This window comes from Thalassophryne amazonica, chromosome 9, assembly GCF_902500255.1.
Source record: "Thalassophryne amazonica chromosome 9, fThaAma1.1, whole genome shotgun sequence".
Taxonomy (NCBI): domain Eukaryota; kingdom Metazoa; phylum Chordata; class Actinopteri; order Batrachoidiformes; family Batrachoididae; genus Thalassophryne; species Thalassophryne amazonica.
The window spans coordinates 46349134-46364630 of NC_047111.1; the positions used below are offsets into that span (position 1 = coordinate 46349134).

A 15497-nucleotide genomic window follows, 5' to 3' on the forward strand; every position below is an offset into this window, starting at 1 on the left:
CTTTATGTATTTGTAAAGGCCTTCTTAGGATTCACAATGGCCTAAGTGGCCAAGAAGTGATTTCATGGATGTCTGGTGTGTAGGCCTATCGAACCCAAGCATATTTCACTAGTAGCCTACAACAGAAATAGATTATGTTTATGTCATTAGTGTATGGACACAGTGATCTCATCTAAATCAAGAACTGTACTTTTATTTGATTTCATAACAAGAAGGGATTCTAACAACTAGTGCTGCCCTCTTTTTTTGAGCTTTTGTACTAAAATTCCAATGGTTGGTATACAGTAGGAAACTGAGTGTGAGTCCACATCTTCAGTCCAACTTTGAAGAAGCTGACCTGCGCATCCCTGTTCATGTCCTTGACTGTCTTGAGAATGGACACAGAGTATGTATTGTGATTACGAGCGACACTGATGTGATTGTTGCCCTTTTGTACCAAATGCCTGTATTTCTAAGGAAAAACCTTCTGGAGCTGTGGGTACCTGCAGGAGTTGGAGACACTACTCGCTATGTGCCCCTTCATACTCTGTATGACAAACTTGGAAGTAACCTTTGTTCAGTCCTTCTGGCTGTGCACAGCCTTACTGGATGTGACATCATGAGCAAAATTGATACTAAGAAGGCTGTCTTAAAAGCTACACCTGAGGAGCTGCTGAAGCAATTTGGGGAGCTGCAACACCTTTCTGCGCCCATCATCAGTGATGCAGAACAGTACTTGGTGAAAGCGTTCAGACCAGGAAGTGACGCAAAGGATTTCTCAACTATGCGGGCAGAGGTTTTCCACCAGAAAAAGGATACTTCTCATCAAAATCTGCCTCCAACCAGCCAGGGACTTCTTCCACATATCAAACGAAAAAATAATGTTTTTGGATACAAAATGCTGTTAATGACATTAAATCATGTAGCAAATGTGTATGCTATGCCTAAACATGATAGATAAAGGTGATTTTTTCATTCTGATACTGTCTTCTTGTTAGGTATTCTGTCAAACCTGAATTCTTGAATTTCGACCCATTAGCCATGGACTGTGATGGCATAAATGGTGCTGCAGAAAAAACATACCACGGATGAAAATCTTGAATGTCCTCATCATATGTAAGGTGAAAATGCAAGTTTTGGCTCTCAAAGAGAAATGTACATGAAACCCCCCCCCCCCAGACTCCTTCAACTTAAGACACTCCTGACAGAGAAATGTCTGGAGAGTCAGTTCTTTGATAAAAGTGGAAAATTAAGGCAACTTTTGATTCTGTAAAGATGTGTCTGTGGCAATATTCATGACAGCCTTGAAAAAAATTTGATTTCAAATATTTTAATTGGGGGCAGCACTGTGGCTTAGTGGTTAGCACTGTTGCCTCACAGCAAGAAGGTCATGGGATTGATTTCCAGCTGTGGCGTTTCTGTGTGGAGTTTGCATGCTGTCGGGTCTTTATGTGGGTCGACTCCGGGTGCTACGGCTTGCTCCCACATCAAAAGACACGCAGGTTAAGTGGACTGGAAAGTTTAAATTGTCCATATGTGTGCGTGTGGGCGTGAATGTGTTTGTATGTCTACAACCTCAATTCCAATGAAGTTGGGACTTGTATAAAATGTAAATAAAAACAGAATACAATGATTTGCAAATCCTCTTCAACCTATAGTCAATTGAATACACCACAAAGACAAGATATTTAATGTTCAAATGATAAACTTTATTGTTTTTGTGCAAATATTTGCTCATTTTGAAATGGATGCCTGCAACACGTTTCAAAAAAGCTGGGACAGTGGTATGTTTACCACTGTGTTACATCACCTTTCCTTCTAACAACACTCAATAAGTGTTTGGGAACTGAGGACACTAATTGTTGAACCTTTGTAGGTTGAATTCTTTCCCATTCTTGCTTGATGTACGACTTCAGTTGTTCAACAGTCCGGGGTCTCTGTTGTCATATTTTGCGCTTTATAATGCGCCACACATTTTCAATGGGTGACAGGTCTGGACTGCAGCATGTGTTGCATGTCTAAGCATGTGTTGCTCCAAAACCTGGATGTACCTTTCAGCATTGGTGGTGTCATAACAGATGTGTAAGTTGCCCATGCTATGGGCACTAACACACCCCCATACCATCACAGATGCTGACTTTTGAACTGCTGGTAACAATCTGGATGGTCTTTTTCCTCTTTTGTCTGGAGGACACGATGTGCATGAATTCCAAAAACAATTTGAAATGTGGACTTATCAGACCACAGCACACTTTTCCACTTTGTGTCTGTCCATTTCAAATTAGCTCAGGCACAGAGTAGGCGGTGGCATTTCTGGATGCTGTTGATGTATGGCTTTCGCTTTGCATGGTTGAGTTTTAACTTGCACTTGTAGATGTAGCGACGAACTGTGTTAAATGACATGAAATGGTTTTCTGAAGTGTTCCTGAGCCCACGCGGTAAGATCCGTTACACAATGATGTTGGTTTTTAATGCAGTGCTGCCTGAGGGAACGAAGATCATGGGCAATCGTTGGTTTTTGGCCTTGCTGCTTACGTGTAGAAAGTTCTCCAGATTCTCTGAATCTTCTGATTATATTATAGACTGTAGATGATGGAATCCCTAAATTCCTTGCAACTGAATGTTGAGAAACATTGTTCTTAAACTGTTGGACTATTTTTTCATGCAGTTGTTCACAAAGTGGTGATCCTCACCCCATCTTTGCTTGTGAATGACTGAGCCTTTTGAGGATTCTCCTTTTATACCCAATCATGACACTCACAATTAGTGTCCTCAGTTCCCAAACACTTATTTAGTGTTGTTAGAAGTAAAGGTGATGTAACACAGTGGCAAACATACCACTGCACCAGCTTTTTTGAAATGTGTTGCAGGCATCCATTTCAAAATGAGCAAATATTTAAACAATAAAGTTTATCAGTTTGAACATTAAATATCTTGTCTTTGTGGTGTATTCAATTGAATATAGGTTGAAGAGGATTTGCAAATCATTGTATTGTTTTTATTTACATTTTACACAATATCCCAACTTCATTGGAATTGGGGTTGTATATGTGGCCCTGTGATAGACTGCCGTCCTGTCCAGGGTGTACACCACCTCACACCTTATGAATGCTGGGATAGGTTCCAGCCTCCCCATGACCCTCAATTGGAGTAAACAATTGAAGATGAGTGAGTGAGTGGGTTTGATTCTATGGATAACAATTCAATAGGTGGCCATAATTCCAGGTGGATCTATCTGCCATAAAATAAGTCAATGTGGATGTAAAAATGTCTGATATGAAGTTCTGATACAACTACAGAACATTAAATTTTAAACTCAGTTTTTTAGTTTCATAATTTCAGCATAAAGTGGGGTGGCAGGAATTTAAGCATGTTGGCCACTTCGCCCCCTGGCCACCACTTTGAGGCACCTTTGCAAATTTAATTTTGAGGCGTTATATACAGGAACAGCAGCACCCGCAGAGGGATGGACACACTGATGGAAGAAGTATAAAGAGGCTTCAAAAAAGAAAAAACAGCCACTCTGAGCACGGGACGAGCCTCATTGTATTCAACATGAGCAACATATGGATGCAGAAATCAGCAACTCTAATTGGTGGGATCATGACAATGAGGAAAAGGCTGAAAGCCACATGGGACAGCCCAAAAGGACATGGAATGATTTGGACAGTTCCCAGCATGGCGTGCGTGCAACAAGGGTAAAAAGAGGAGGAAAAAAATTTTCAAAGATTAATGTTAATTAACATCCGTTTCCTTCCTCTCTTCAAATTGCTGATATTGGACCATTTAGCAGAAATGCAGACATGGTGTTCGTCCAGCGATTGGCCTCAACTCAAAGTTGTGTTCTCCTTCTTGCTCACTGAAGACATCTCTTCATCATCTGTGGTCTGAGTGGTTTTGTAAGGTCTTTTCTTGGAACAGCTGGAAGAAAATAAACCACAAGTTCAAAGTGTGAAGGAATTAATCAAGTGTTTTTCTTAATGAACAGCAACAGATAGATATATAGATTATAATACTGCATTCATATATTACTGGTGAAAATAAGTAATTAAAAAATGTTTGTCATTATTGCAGGATCACCATCATTTGGAGCAGCAGACAACAGATAAAATGAAATGAGCCACAGTAATTTTGCACTGTTTTTAGTGAGTCAATATTTCGCGAAAGAAAATACAATGTTTTTAAGGTTTTCACAATGTTTGTTTAAAAAGAAGCACTTGCTCTGATTAATTCAAAAAATGTTAGCTTGTGATATTACAGCTTAATTTCACTCACAAATATCATCCTTTTTGGGGGGCGGGAGGGTTGAGCTGTTTTAAAAAAGGTTGGGACGAGTAATGAAAATTATTACTTGAATAGTTGTGTATCTACTGGGCAACTAAACTTAACAATAAATTAAAAATTGAAAGCAGTGGCATCTTGAAGCATTTAAATGTAGTAGTAAAGTCAAATTTAATCTTGAACAAAAACAGGAGCTTGTTGGTATTTAAAACTGATTTTAGACTTTTGTCTTCAAGATAATCACATTTCCATTATTCCGAATTAACCTATATAAATTCTATAAATTCAGCCACATGGGGTGTGCAGCCAGTACATTCTGAGTTCAGGTCCCAAGCCTGGATAAATGAGGGGGATTGCGTCAGGAAGGGCATCCGGCGTAAAACAAGCCAACCTAACCACGCAGACTAAGAATCGACGATACATCTGCTGTGGCGACCCCAAACAGGAGCAGCCTCAAGAAAGAGACAAAATTTTAGCTTCTTTGTCTTTTGACTGTTCCCGTTAGGGGTCGCCACAGCAGATCAATCGTTTCCATCTCACCCTGTCCTCTGTATCTTCCTCTGTCACACCAACCACCTGCATGTCCTCCCTCAGCACATCTATAAACCTCCTCTTTGGCCTCCCTCTTCTCCTCCTGCCTGGTGGCTCCATCCTCAGCATCCTTCTCCCTATATACCCTGGGTCCCTCCTCTGCACATGTTCAAACCATCTCAATCTCGCCTCTCTGACTTTGTCTCCAAACTGTCCCACCTGAGCTGTCCCTCTGATATGTTCATTCCTAATCTTGTCCATTCTCGTCACTCCCAAAGAGAATCTCAACATCTTCAGCTCTGCCACCTCCAGCTCTGCCTCCTGTCTTTTTGTTAGTGCCACCATCTCTAAACCGTACAACATAGCTGGTCTCTTATAAACTTTCCCCTTCACTCTTGCTGATATTCTTCGGTCACAAATCACTCCTGCCACCTTTCTCCATCCACTCCACCCTGCCTGCACTCTCTTCTACACCTTTCTACCACACTCTTCATTACGTTGAACAGTTGATCCCACATATTTAAACTCATCTACTTTCATCACTTCTACTAAGTGTAACTGCACTATTCCACTGGGCTCCCTCCCATTCACACACATGTACTCAGTCTTGCTTCTACTGACTTTCATTCCCCTGCTTTCCAGAGCATATCTCCACCTCTCCAGATTAGACTCAACTTGCTCTCTACTCTCACTACAGATCACAATGTTACCTGCAAACATCATAGTCCATGGGGACTCCTGTCTGATCTCATGCGTCAACCTGTCCATCACCACTGCAAACAAGAAAGGACTCAGAGCTGATCCTTGGTGTAATCCTACTTCCACCTTGAATGAGTCTGTCATTCCGACTGCGCATCTCACCGCTGTCACACTATTCTTGTACATGTCCTGCATTACCCTAACATACTTCTCTGCCACTCCAGACTTCCTCATACAATACCACAGCTCTTCTCTTGGCACCCTATCATAAGCTTTTTCTAAGTCCACAAACACACAATGTAACTCTTTCTGGCCTTCTCTGTACTTCTCCAACAGTATTCTCAGAGCAAACATTGCATCTGTAGTGCTCTTTCTCAGAATGAAACCATATTGCTGCTCACAGATCTTTACCTGTTTTCTAAGCCTAGTTTCTACTACTCTTTCCCATAACTTCATGCTGTTGCTGATCAACTTTATGCCTCTGTAGTTACTGCAGCTCTGCACATCACCCTTGTTCTTGAAAATAGGAACCAGCAAACTTCATCTCCACTCCTCAGGCATCCTCTCAGTTTCCAAGATTTTATTAAACAATCTGGTTAGAAACTCTACTGCCATCTCTCCTAGACATTTCCATTCCTCCACTGGAATGTCATCTGGACAAACTGCCTTTCCACTCTTCATCCACTTAATAGCAGCCCTCACTTCTTCCTTACTAATCTCTTGTACTTCCTGATTTACTCTCACCACATCATCCAGCCTTTTCTCTTGCTCATTTTCTTCATTCGTCAACAAGTCCTTTTCTCCTTCCTTACTATTCAACATCTTGTACAGCTGGCAATAAGCCTTTTCCTTCACTTTTGCCACTTCTCTTTTCGCCATACGCTGCATCTCCTTGTACTCCTGTCTACTTTCTTCAGCTCTCTGACTATCCCAAAAATTTTTCACCAACTTCTTTCTCCTGATGCTTTCCTGGACCTCTTCATTCCACCACCAAGTCTCCTTGTCTTCCGTTCACTGTCCAGGTATCATACCCAGTACTGTCCTAGCTGTCTCCCTCACCACATCTGCAGTACTTTTCCAGTTGTCCAAAATTGCTTCCCCTCCAACCAGTGCTTCTCTCACCTGCTCGCTAAATTTCACACAACAGTCTTCCTCCTTCAGATTCCACCATCTGATCATTTGTTGAGCTCTCACTCTCTTCTTCTTCTTTATCTCTAGCCATCCTACAAACAACCATCCTATGCTGTCTAACGAGACTCTCTCCTGCCACCACCTTACAGTCTCTGATTTCTTTTAGCTTGCATCGCCTATAAAGAATGTAGTTCACCTGTGTGCACCTTCCTCCACTCTTATATGTTACCCTGTGCTCCTCCTTTTTCTTAAAATAGGTATTCAAGACAGCCATTTCCATCCTTTTTGCAAAATCAACTACCATCTGTCCTTCCCCATTCCTATCCTTGATACCATATCTACCCGTTACTTCCTCATCACCTCTGTCCCCTTCACCAACATGCCCATTGAAGTCCGCTCCTATCACCACTCTTTCATGCTTGGGCACACTCTCCACCACCTCATCTAACACACTCCAGAAATCTTCTTTCTCCTTCATCACACAACCTACCTGTGGGGCATATGCACTGATGATATTCATCATCACCCCTTCAATTTCCAACTTCACCCTCATCACACTGTCAGACACTCAACCTCCAACACACTTTTAACATACTCTTCCTTTAAAATGACCCCAACACCATTTCTCTTCCTGTCCTCACCATGGTACAACTTGTACCCATCGCCGATGCTCCTGCTCTTACTTCCCTTCCACTCTTGCACACACAATATGTCTACCTGTCTCCTCTCCATCATATCAGCCAGCTCTCTCCCTTTACCAGTCATACTACCAACATTCAAAGTCCCCACTCTCATTTCCACCCTTCTAGTTCTCTTCTTCTCCCGCTGTTTAGAAAAGTTCTCCTCCTCTTCTTCGTCGTCTTCACCCATTATTATTATTATTATAATCGATTTTATTATCATTTATGTTCTTTTTGCTTAATTAACCAATCAAAACAGGGGGAGGTACAACTCCAATCCAACTGAAATTCAATTTATTATTGTAAAATTTTCTGAAGTCAAAATGAAACATTAAACTGAAACTGTCATTAACCCTATGGGGTTGAAGCCGTTGTACACGACGGCTGAGACCAAGCTTGGCTAAATTATAAATAACTTTTGAATGATATGAGATAGAAACTTACTTTTTTTTTTTTGCTGAAAAGTTAACTCCGCTGACTTTAGAGCCAACCATCGGCCATCTTTATACTCCTCATAGAAGCTGTGTGATGATGTGCGCAATGTGAGTGTCCAGTCGGAATTGGTTCACCGTCACATGGTTTTCCAAAATCCAATCGTAGGGCAGATTTACCTCACATGAAAAGCCAAAGATCGTTTTCAGGAGTGATATGTTACTAATTGGCCCCTTTGAATAGCCCCTGGGTGCTCCAATGAGTACATACTATTAGTATATATTCAGTGTGCCCTGCGCCATTATGCACAGCGATCAGTGAAAGCAGGAGCACAGGGAGAGCCCCTGATGACAATCTCACATGCTCAAACAAAGAGTGTGTAACTATCAGGATTGCTCCACTAGTTTGCATGTGAATGTTGCTGGATAACACTGTTGCTTTGTCTGCACTGTTTACCATATCAATGGACAACAAAATGCATAGACCATTTTGTATATATTGTTCAAAATGTGCATTTGTGTTTATTGTTTGAACCTTTTGTTGTATAGTCTTTGACACAAGACCTCAAATTACCTTTATAAAGTGTCAAAACAATTGTTATTATAGTTTGCTGTGTTTTGAATAAATGTGTGTGGAAAATTATTTTTAGCATTATTTTTTTCCTTGCCTATTTTTAATTGTAAACCTTTATTACACTTATAAAACACATCAAAAACATATATATTCTGAAAGCACAGGTTGTCCTGAAAAAACAGACATAAAACTTGATTGTGGGATGCAGGGAGAGCTGTTAACAGCAATAATAAAACATTTATGCCAGGCGAGTGAACTGTCCAAAAAATGCCCTGGGACCCAAGACGGCTAAATTCATACACAAACTTTAAAGCTAAGCTGTAATAACACTGCTGTCTGGGCCACTTACCTGGGAAACTGTTGCATGTGACTAATGGTCTCTAGCAGTGGCATTCCAAAGGTTTCAGGCAGCAGGAGAGTCAGCAACCCTGACAGAACTGTAAGGCTGCCGATCAGGATGTAGGGCAGCGAGACAGAATAATTTCCTGACACATGAAGATTGAGAAACCATCAATTGCATTCATTATGTCCTGTTCAGTGAGATTACTATTCAAAATAACAAAAAATAAGTTTTCACTGACGTGTGTGAATGTTGACAAGATAACTCATGTTACTGACTGGATGGATTTCTTTGAAACTTGTTGGGAATATTATTTGAATAGATATCTTGAGCTGATTAGTGTTGTGGTTCACATCCCTGTTGTTTGTCGGTTGTGTGTTTTAGTATCTAGTGGTGTGTTCTCAGTTGTTTGAGTTCTATGTTCTTGAAATACTTTCTGGGTTCATCCATGTGACTCTTTAGTAGTTTTATTTCTGATTTATTCTTTAAGTGTGTATCTGGTTTGGGTCTTGTTTCTAAGTTTTGTTGAGGTTTAGGTTTATTTCTAAATGTCCCGCTTTGGTTTTATTCTGTTGGTCTGTCAGTTTCACTGTACTTCCTGTTTCACTTTGACAGTCTTATTTCTTCTTGTTTGGTTTGCTTTCTTCCTGTCTGCACTCACGCTTAACTCATTCAACCATCAGTGCACCTGCAGTCAATTGGGATCACCTCCCAGTCTACTTAAACCCTGCTTTTGAGGTTTCTGGTTGCTGGTAGTCAGCTGTCTTTGCTATGGTATTTTTGTGTTTTAATGTCCTCCCAGTCTGATTTTGGGGTTTTGACCTGATTTCCTTTTGTGATGTTTGGCTCACCTGTTTCATTTAAATTTTATTTATTTAGTTTTTTTTTTACATTTGTGTTTTGAATATTTTGATCACCTATGTATGACCCTGGACTGCAAAAAACATCTGATTGGTTCCCTGCATTGGGTTCGCTTCAGAATGTAATCACAACAATTAAATTTTGGTATAGTTTGGTCAGGAAATCCTGGACCAAAAAAGAACTGGACCCGTATTCACAAAGCATCTCAGAGTCCTCTCAGAGAGCTCCCAACTTAGCCTAAAGATTCCTAGCAAGGAATCTTAGTCTAAAAGTGATCCAGGAAGTGTCTCAGAGCAACTGTGAGCAAGGAGTGGGCAGAAACGTTTATCTTAGTGAGGAGGCAGGGTTGACCCCATTGCTTGGTATGACGCTGTCTTCTAAGAGCTGTGATTGGTTGTCACAAAAAGGGAAGTGCATTCCACATTCATAGTTATGAACGTACAGTCTGAACTGTATTAAGAAATGGTTAATCATGAAAATAATTTGTCACAATGATGAAACTCAGCAAAATTAAATGAACTGTTACACAGTTTCAAAATGTTTGAACATACCTCACTCGCATGCTGATTATTATATTAATCGTTTATTGTTATGTTTACTCTCCATGCTGGTAATTGCACACAAACGATGTGTGAGAAGCCCTGGTATCTGCTGAAATCAAAAGAGAGAGCAGAGATTGCAGCACACAAGCAACATTCTCCTCAAACAGGTGAGTTTTAGGTTATGGCTGCTGACATTGTTTACTTTGATTGCATACTTTCTGTATGTAATTTGCATGTAATTTGCATTTTTCCCATAACCAGGTATCACACTGTTGTGATGACCTTCATCTTGGGCATTATTACATTGCTAAGCTGGGTGGGAACAGTAAGCTCATTCCTGATGAGATCATCCACAAACGCTATCCCTGCATGATCAAGCTGGTAGCATGTTACTGAATCACTGCCAGTCAACATACGGAGAATGTCTCTCCTTCTTCTCTGTCTTTCTGCGGTCTTGTCTGTTTCAGACACTCTTAGGCTTCTTAAAAGTCCTCCCTCGTCTTAAAAGTATTGCACCTTGGGAGCTCCATTAATGCCTAAGATGCTTTGTGAATAACTTTTATCTTACCAAGAGAAAATTCTAAGAAACTCAAGGAATTCTAAGATTTTCTTAGAATTACATCACTAAGAGCTACTTTTAGCTTTTTTATTTAAGAGCTGACGTAACGTGAATTTCTCCTCTGTGAGATCAATAAAGTTTATCTTTACCTATGCTTTGTGAATATAGGCCCTGATCTTTTGAAATGTTTAAAAGCTCCTACAGTGAAATCTGGTGGCCAAATAAATTGATTTTTTTCTAATATTATGCTCAAACACTGGAATTTTTTTTTCTTGTAACGTTTTGTGTTGATTGTGTTGATTTATAGTATCACATTATGGAGAAATATATTAAATTTTTATTCTATATTATTCCAATTATTGGAACACAAAATTGCTTTGGTAAGCTCATTCACCCTTGACCTCCTTACACAGGTGAATCCAATCATGACAAACGATATTTAAGGTGGCCATTTACAAATGTTTCCCATCTTTGCAACTCTCATGAGTGGCAACATAGGAGCCTCTAAACACCTCTCAAATGACCTGAAAACAAAGATTGTTCAACATCATGGTTTATCATGGCTATCTCAGAGATTTCAGCTGTCAGTTTTCACTGTGAGGAACAGAGTGAGGACACAGGCACACAGTACTAGTTAAGGCCTGAAGTGGCAGGCCAAGAAATATCTCAGATAAGCTGAAGCGAAGGATGGTGAGAAACAGTCATAGTCAACCCACAGACCTTCTCCAAAGACCTACAACATGATCTTGCTGCAGATAGTGTCTCTGTGCATTGTTCCACTATACAGAGCACATTGCACAAAGAGATGCTGTATGATGCTGTAATGCAGAGGAAGCCTTTTCTGCGTACACACCACAGTCGCTTGAGGTATGCTAAAGCACTTTTGGACAAGCCAGCTTCATTTTGGAATAAGGTGCTGTGGATGATGAAACTAAAATTGAGTTATTTGGACATAACAAGGGGCGGTATGCATGGCTGAAAAAGAACACAGCATTCCAAGAAAAACACTTGCTACCTACAGTAAAATTTGGAGGATGTTCCATCATGCTGTGGGGCTGTGTGGCCAATGCAGGTCCTAGGAATTTTGTTAAAATTGAGGGTCACATGGATTCCAGTCAATATCAGCAGATTCTTGAGAACAATGTTCATGAATCAGTGACAAAGTTGAAGTTGCGCCGGGGCTGGATCTTTCAACAAGACAACGACCCTAAACACTGCTCAAAATCTACTAAGACACTCATGCAGAGGAACAAGTACAACGTTCTGCAATGGCCATCTGAGTCCCCAGACCTGAATATTATTGAAAATCTGTGGTGTGATTTTAAGAGAGCTGTCCATGATCAGAAACCAACAAACCTGAGGTGTTTTGTAAAGAAGAATGGTCCGAAATACCTTCAGCCAGAATCCAGATTCTCATTGGAAGCTATAGGAAGCATTTAGAGGCTGTTATTTCTGCTAAAGGAAGATCTATTAAATATTGATGTATTTTTTTTCTGTTGGGGTGCCCAAATTTATGTACCTGCCTAATTTTGTTTAAAGAATTATTGCACACTTTCTGTAAATCCTATAAACGTCATTTCACTTCTCAAATATCACTGTGTTTGTCTGCTATCTGATAAATGTAACTGAAATTGCTGATCCAAACAACCAATGATTTATAATGGAAAATCATGGAAATCATCAGGGGTGCCCAAAGTTTTACATACAACTGTATCTACTTACTTAAGAAGATGATGTATGGGGCAGCTATGCTGCCTATCCTGGAAGCCATGCAGCAGGCACCTACAGCTGTCGTCCTCAGCACAGTTGGGTAGAGTTCGACTGTGTATGCACATAAAATGGAAAACGCTGTTGTCATGGCAAACTTCCCCATCATCTCAAGTGCTATAGCAAGGGAAATCAGACCTAAAGGGAATACAGAATGAACTTAATTGCAATTCATATGTACATTTATATGTTCAATGTGATACAAGTTGAAATGCAAACTTAACTACAACTCAACAATAACAGGGAAATGTTGGTTGATATATACATGTATGTCCTTCTTCCCACAACTCCAAAATACATGTCAAACTGGAAACCTTTTGACACTTGAAACAAGTGCACTGAACTGCTTGTTCATCACCCCTGCAGAAAGCAGCCTAACATTAAGCTTCTGGAATAGCCTTCCCAAAACCCTGATTTCAACCCAATTGAAAATTTGTGGATTATGCTTAAAAGCTGGATACATGCCAGGAAACAAAGCAATCTAAATGAACTCTACCAATCCTGTCAAGAAAAGTGGTTTGATATCCAGGCAGAACCTTGTTGATGGCTACCAAAAGGTTCTGGTCAAGGCGTACCTACCTAAAGGACATCTAACCAAACATTTATAGATGGATTCAAGAAGATCAAAAATAAATTCAAACTTGTGAACTCAGTTCTTGCTTTATAAATTCCTTAGGGCCCCTTTACACATAATACAAAGTTGGGGAAAGGGGCAGAACAGGCGACACAAGAAAAATTTGAGCCGCAGTTGGGAGGAACAGACGGCCGGACAGTACGACAGCCACGACCACAGAGAAATTGGTTGGATCCCATGGCGACTGATCGTACGATCATGTGCATTTGCACAAACAGTGCGGCCACGGTGACAGTTGTGATACCACATCACACCCTCACAGCAGCAGAAGCAATTAAATGTTGTACAAATGTCTATAAATCAAAGTAAATTTATAAGAACAAAATAATGAGAGACTACAGAGCATTATAAGAACAATGAATGTACACTGAAATGTAGGACAATCATATTACTGGGAATGATGTTTAATTGATGGATGATGACTTCATGCTGGGACAGCGTCTGAGCGAATTGAGGGCCCCTTCACACATCGTATGAATAAGTACAAGTCAGGGTGACTCACGGCGGAACAGCTCATAGTATGAGCGAACCATGAAAACGTCTAGCTGATGGGCAGGCATGAACGATGCCGCTGCAATGTATCGTGCATGCAGGAACACAATGCAAGCAGTTGCATGATGTGGTTCAATGGGCTCTCACAGGGTACACTCTCTTTTATTTTTTTACAAATTTTATTGGTGTCTTGCAGTTACAGGATAACAATGAAATCTTCAAGAGTTCCCTCATGTGTAACTGTGCAGCTTTTTTTCCTCAACCCAAGAACAAATACAAACGATCAATACGAACACGGGCAAGATAAAAAAAAAAAGGTAGTGAAAATTAAACAAAAACAAAACACACATCTAAGTTTTCAGAATTTTGAGCAATCATTTTCACATACACATCGATAAGACAATCATTTCAGACAGAGTGCTATTGCAAAAGTGAGGGCTGTATGTTTTTAAAGTAGGACATGAAAGGCTGCCATTGTTGAAAGAATTTTTGAGAAGAGCCACGAAGGGTGAATTTTATTTTTTTCAATTTAAGAAAAGACATAAGGTCTTTCCGCCAGGTTGCACTAGATGGCGGTGCACCACTCTTCCAAAGAAGGAGAATTTGATGGCGTGCAATTAATGATGAAAAAGAAATAATATTTTGGGGGTTTTTGCTTAACTTAAGATTCGTATCTGGGACGCCGAAAATGGCAATCGGGGGATCTGTCAATTTTCATACCTAAAGTCAATGAGAGGTGGTCAAAAAAGGATCTCCAGTATTCTTTCATCTAAGGGCAGAACCAAAATGTATGACCTAAGTCAGCAGGGGGCTGGGAACACCTTCCGCAGGTATCAGAGAGTCCTGGATAAATCTTGGATAGCTTTTGTTTATTATAGTGTGTTCTGTGAAGAGTCTTAAACTGAATCAGATTGAGTATGGCACAAGAAGAGGAAGAGTTAACGCTATGTAAAGTGTCATCCCAACAGTTATCTGACTGTAAAATGTGTATTTCCCTTTCCCAACTCTCTTTCTCTCTAATATTGTTTAAAGCTGTGGAAGATAATGATAGTAAGAATTTGCATATTGAGGACAAATGTCCCTTCGAAAGGTTGCTAACAGTATGAAACTGATCAATACCCGAGATAGATGGCTTTGAGGGAAAAGTTGTTGTGTTTGACCTGGCAAAATTTCACACCTGGAGATATCTAAAAAGGTCACAATGATTAAGGTTACACATGGAGCATAAAACTGAGGAATGCGCCGTCTTTGTAGAGGTCACCCAAAGTACTCACGCCATAACGTTTCCATGAATGGAACTTGGAATCCACTAGAGCTGGTTGAAAGGCATGATTATTGCAAATGGGTGTGGTTAGAGAATAAGACATCCAGTTAAAATGATGTCTGATTTGTTGCCAAATTCTCAGTGTGTGAATTACTATGGGGTTGGATGAGTACTGTCGAGGTTTAAAAGGCTAGGCGCTGCACATCAAGGCTTTTAGCGATGTGTTGTGGCATGAGCTGTTTTCAATGTGGCTCCAGCTACTTTCATTGCCAAACATCCACAATATAACCTGTTTATGTAACGTGTATGTTCACTGCCCAGTAATATGATTGAAAATCTGTAAGCCAAGTCCTCCTAGTGACCTTTCCCTTTGCAATAAAGACTTGTTCATTCTGGGAGTTTTCCTGTTCCAAATGAAACGTGATATAATTGAGTCCAACTGGAGAAAGATTTTTTTGGAAGAAATATGGGAAGACAATGAAATAAATAGAGAAATCTTGGGAGCACATTCATTTTTATAGTTTGTACCCTGCCCGCAAGCGAGAGAGGCAGGTTAGTCCACTTGCAGAGGTCCGATTTAATTTTTAAAGTTAAGATGAAAAATTCTCATCTATTAATGATTCAACAGAATTTGTCATATTCACACCAAGATATTTAAATTTAGTAGTTGTAACAGTAAATGGAAAATTTGCATGAGGTATGGTGCCAGCCAATTGATTTATGAGAAAACAT

At 40.1% G+C, this 15497-nt stretch overlaps 1 protein-coding gene across 1 annotated transcript in view; it reads right to left on the bottom strand.

Annotated features, from left to right (window-relative positions):
- Positions 1 to 3680: 3680 nt before the first annotated feature.
- slc22a21 (solute carrier family 22 member 21) overlaps positions 3681 to 15497 on the bottom strand; it is a 97669-nt gene continuing 85852 nt past the window's right edge. The window contains exons 8-10 of the mRNA XM_034177990.1: positions 12331 to 12513; positions 8656 to 8791; positions 3681 to 3900 (exon numbers count right to left, since the gene is read on the bottom strand). Of these exons, the coding sequence (XP_034033881.1) occupies positions 3807 to 3900; positions 8656 to 8791; positions 12331 to 12513 (413 nt within the window). The 3' untranslated portion in view covers positions 3681 to 3806. The remainder of the gene's footprint in view (positions 3901 to 8655; positions 8792 to 12330; positions 12514 to 15497) is intronic.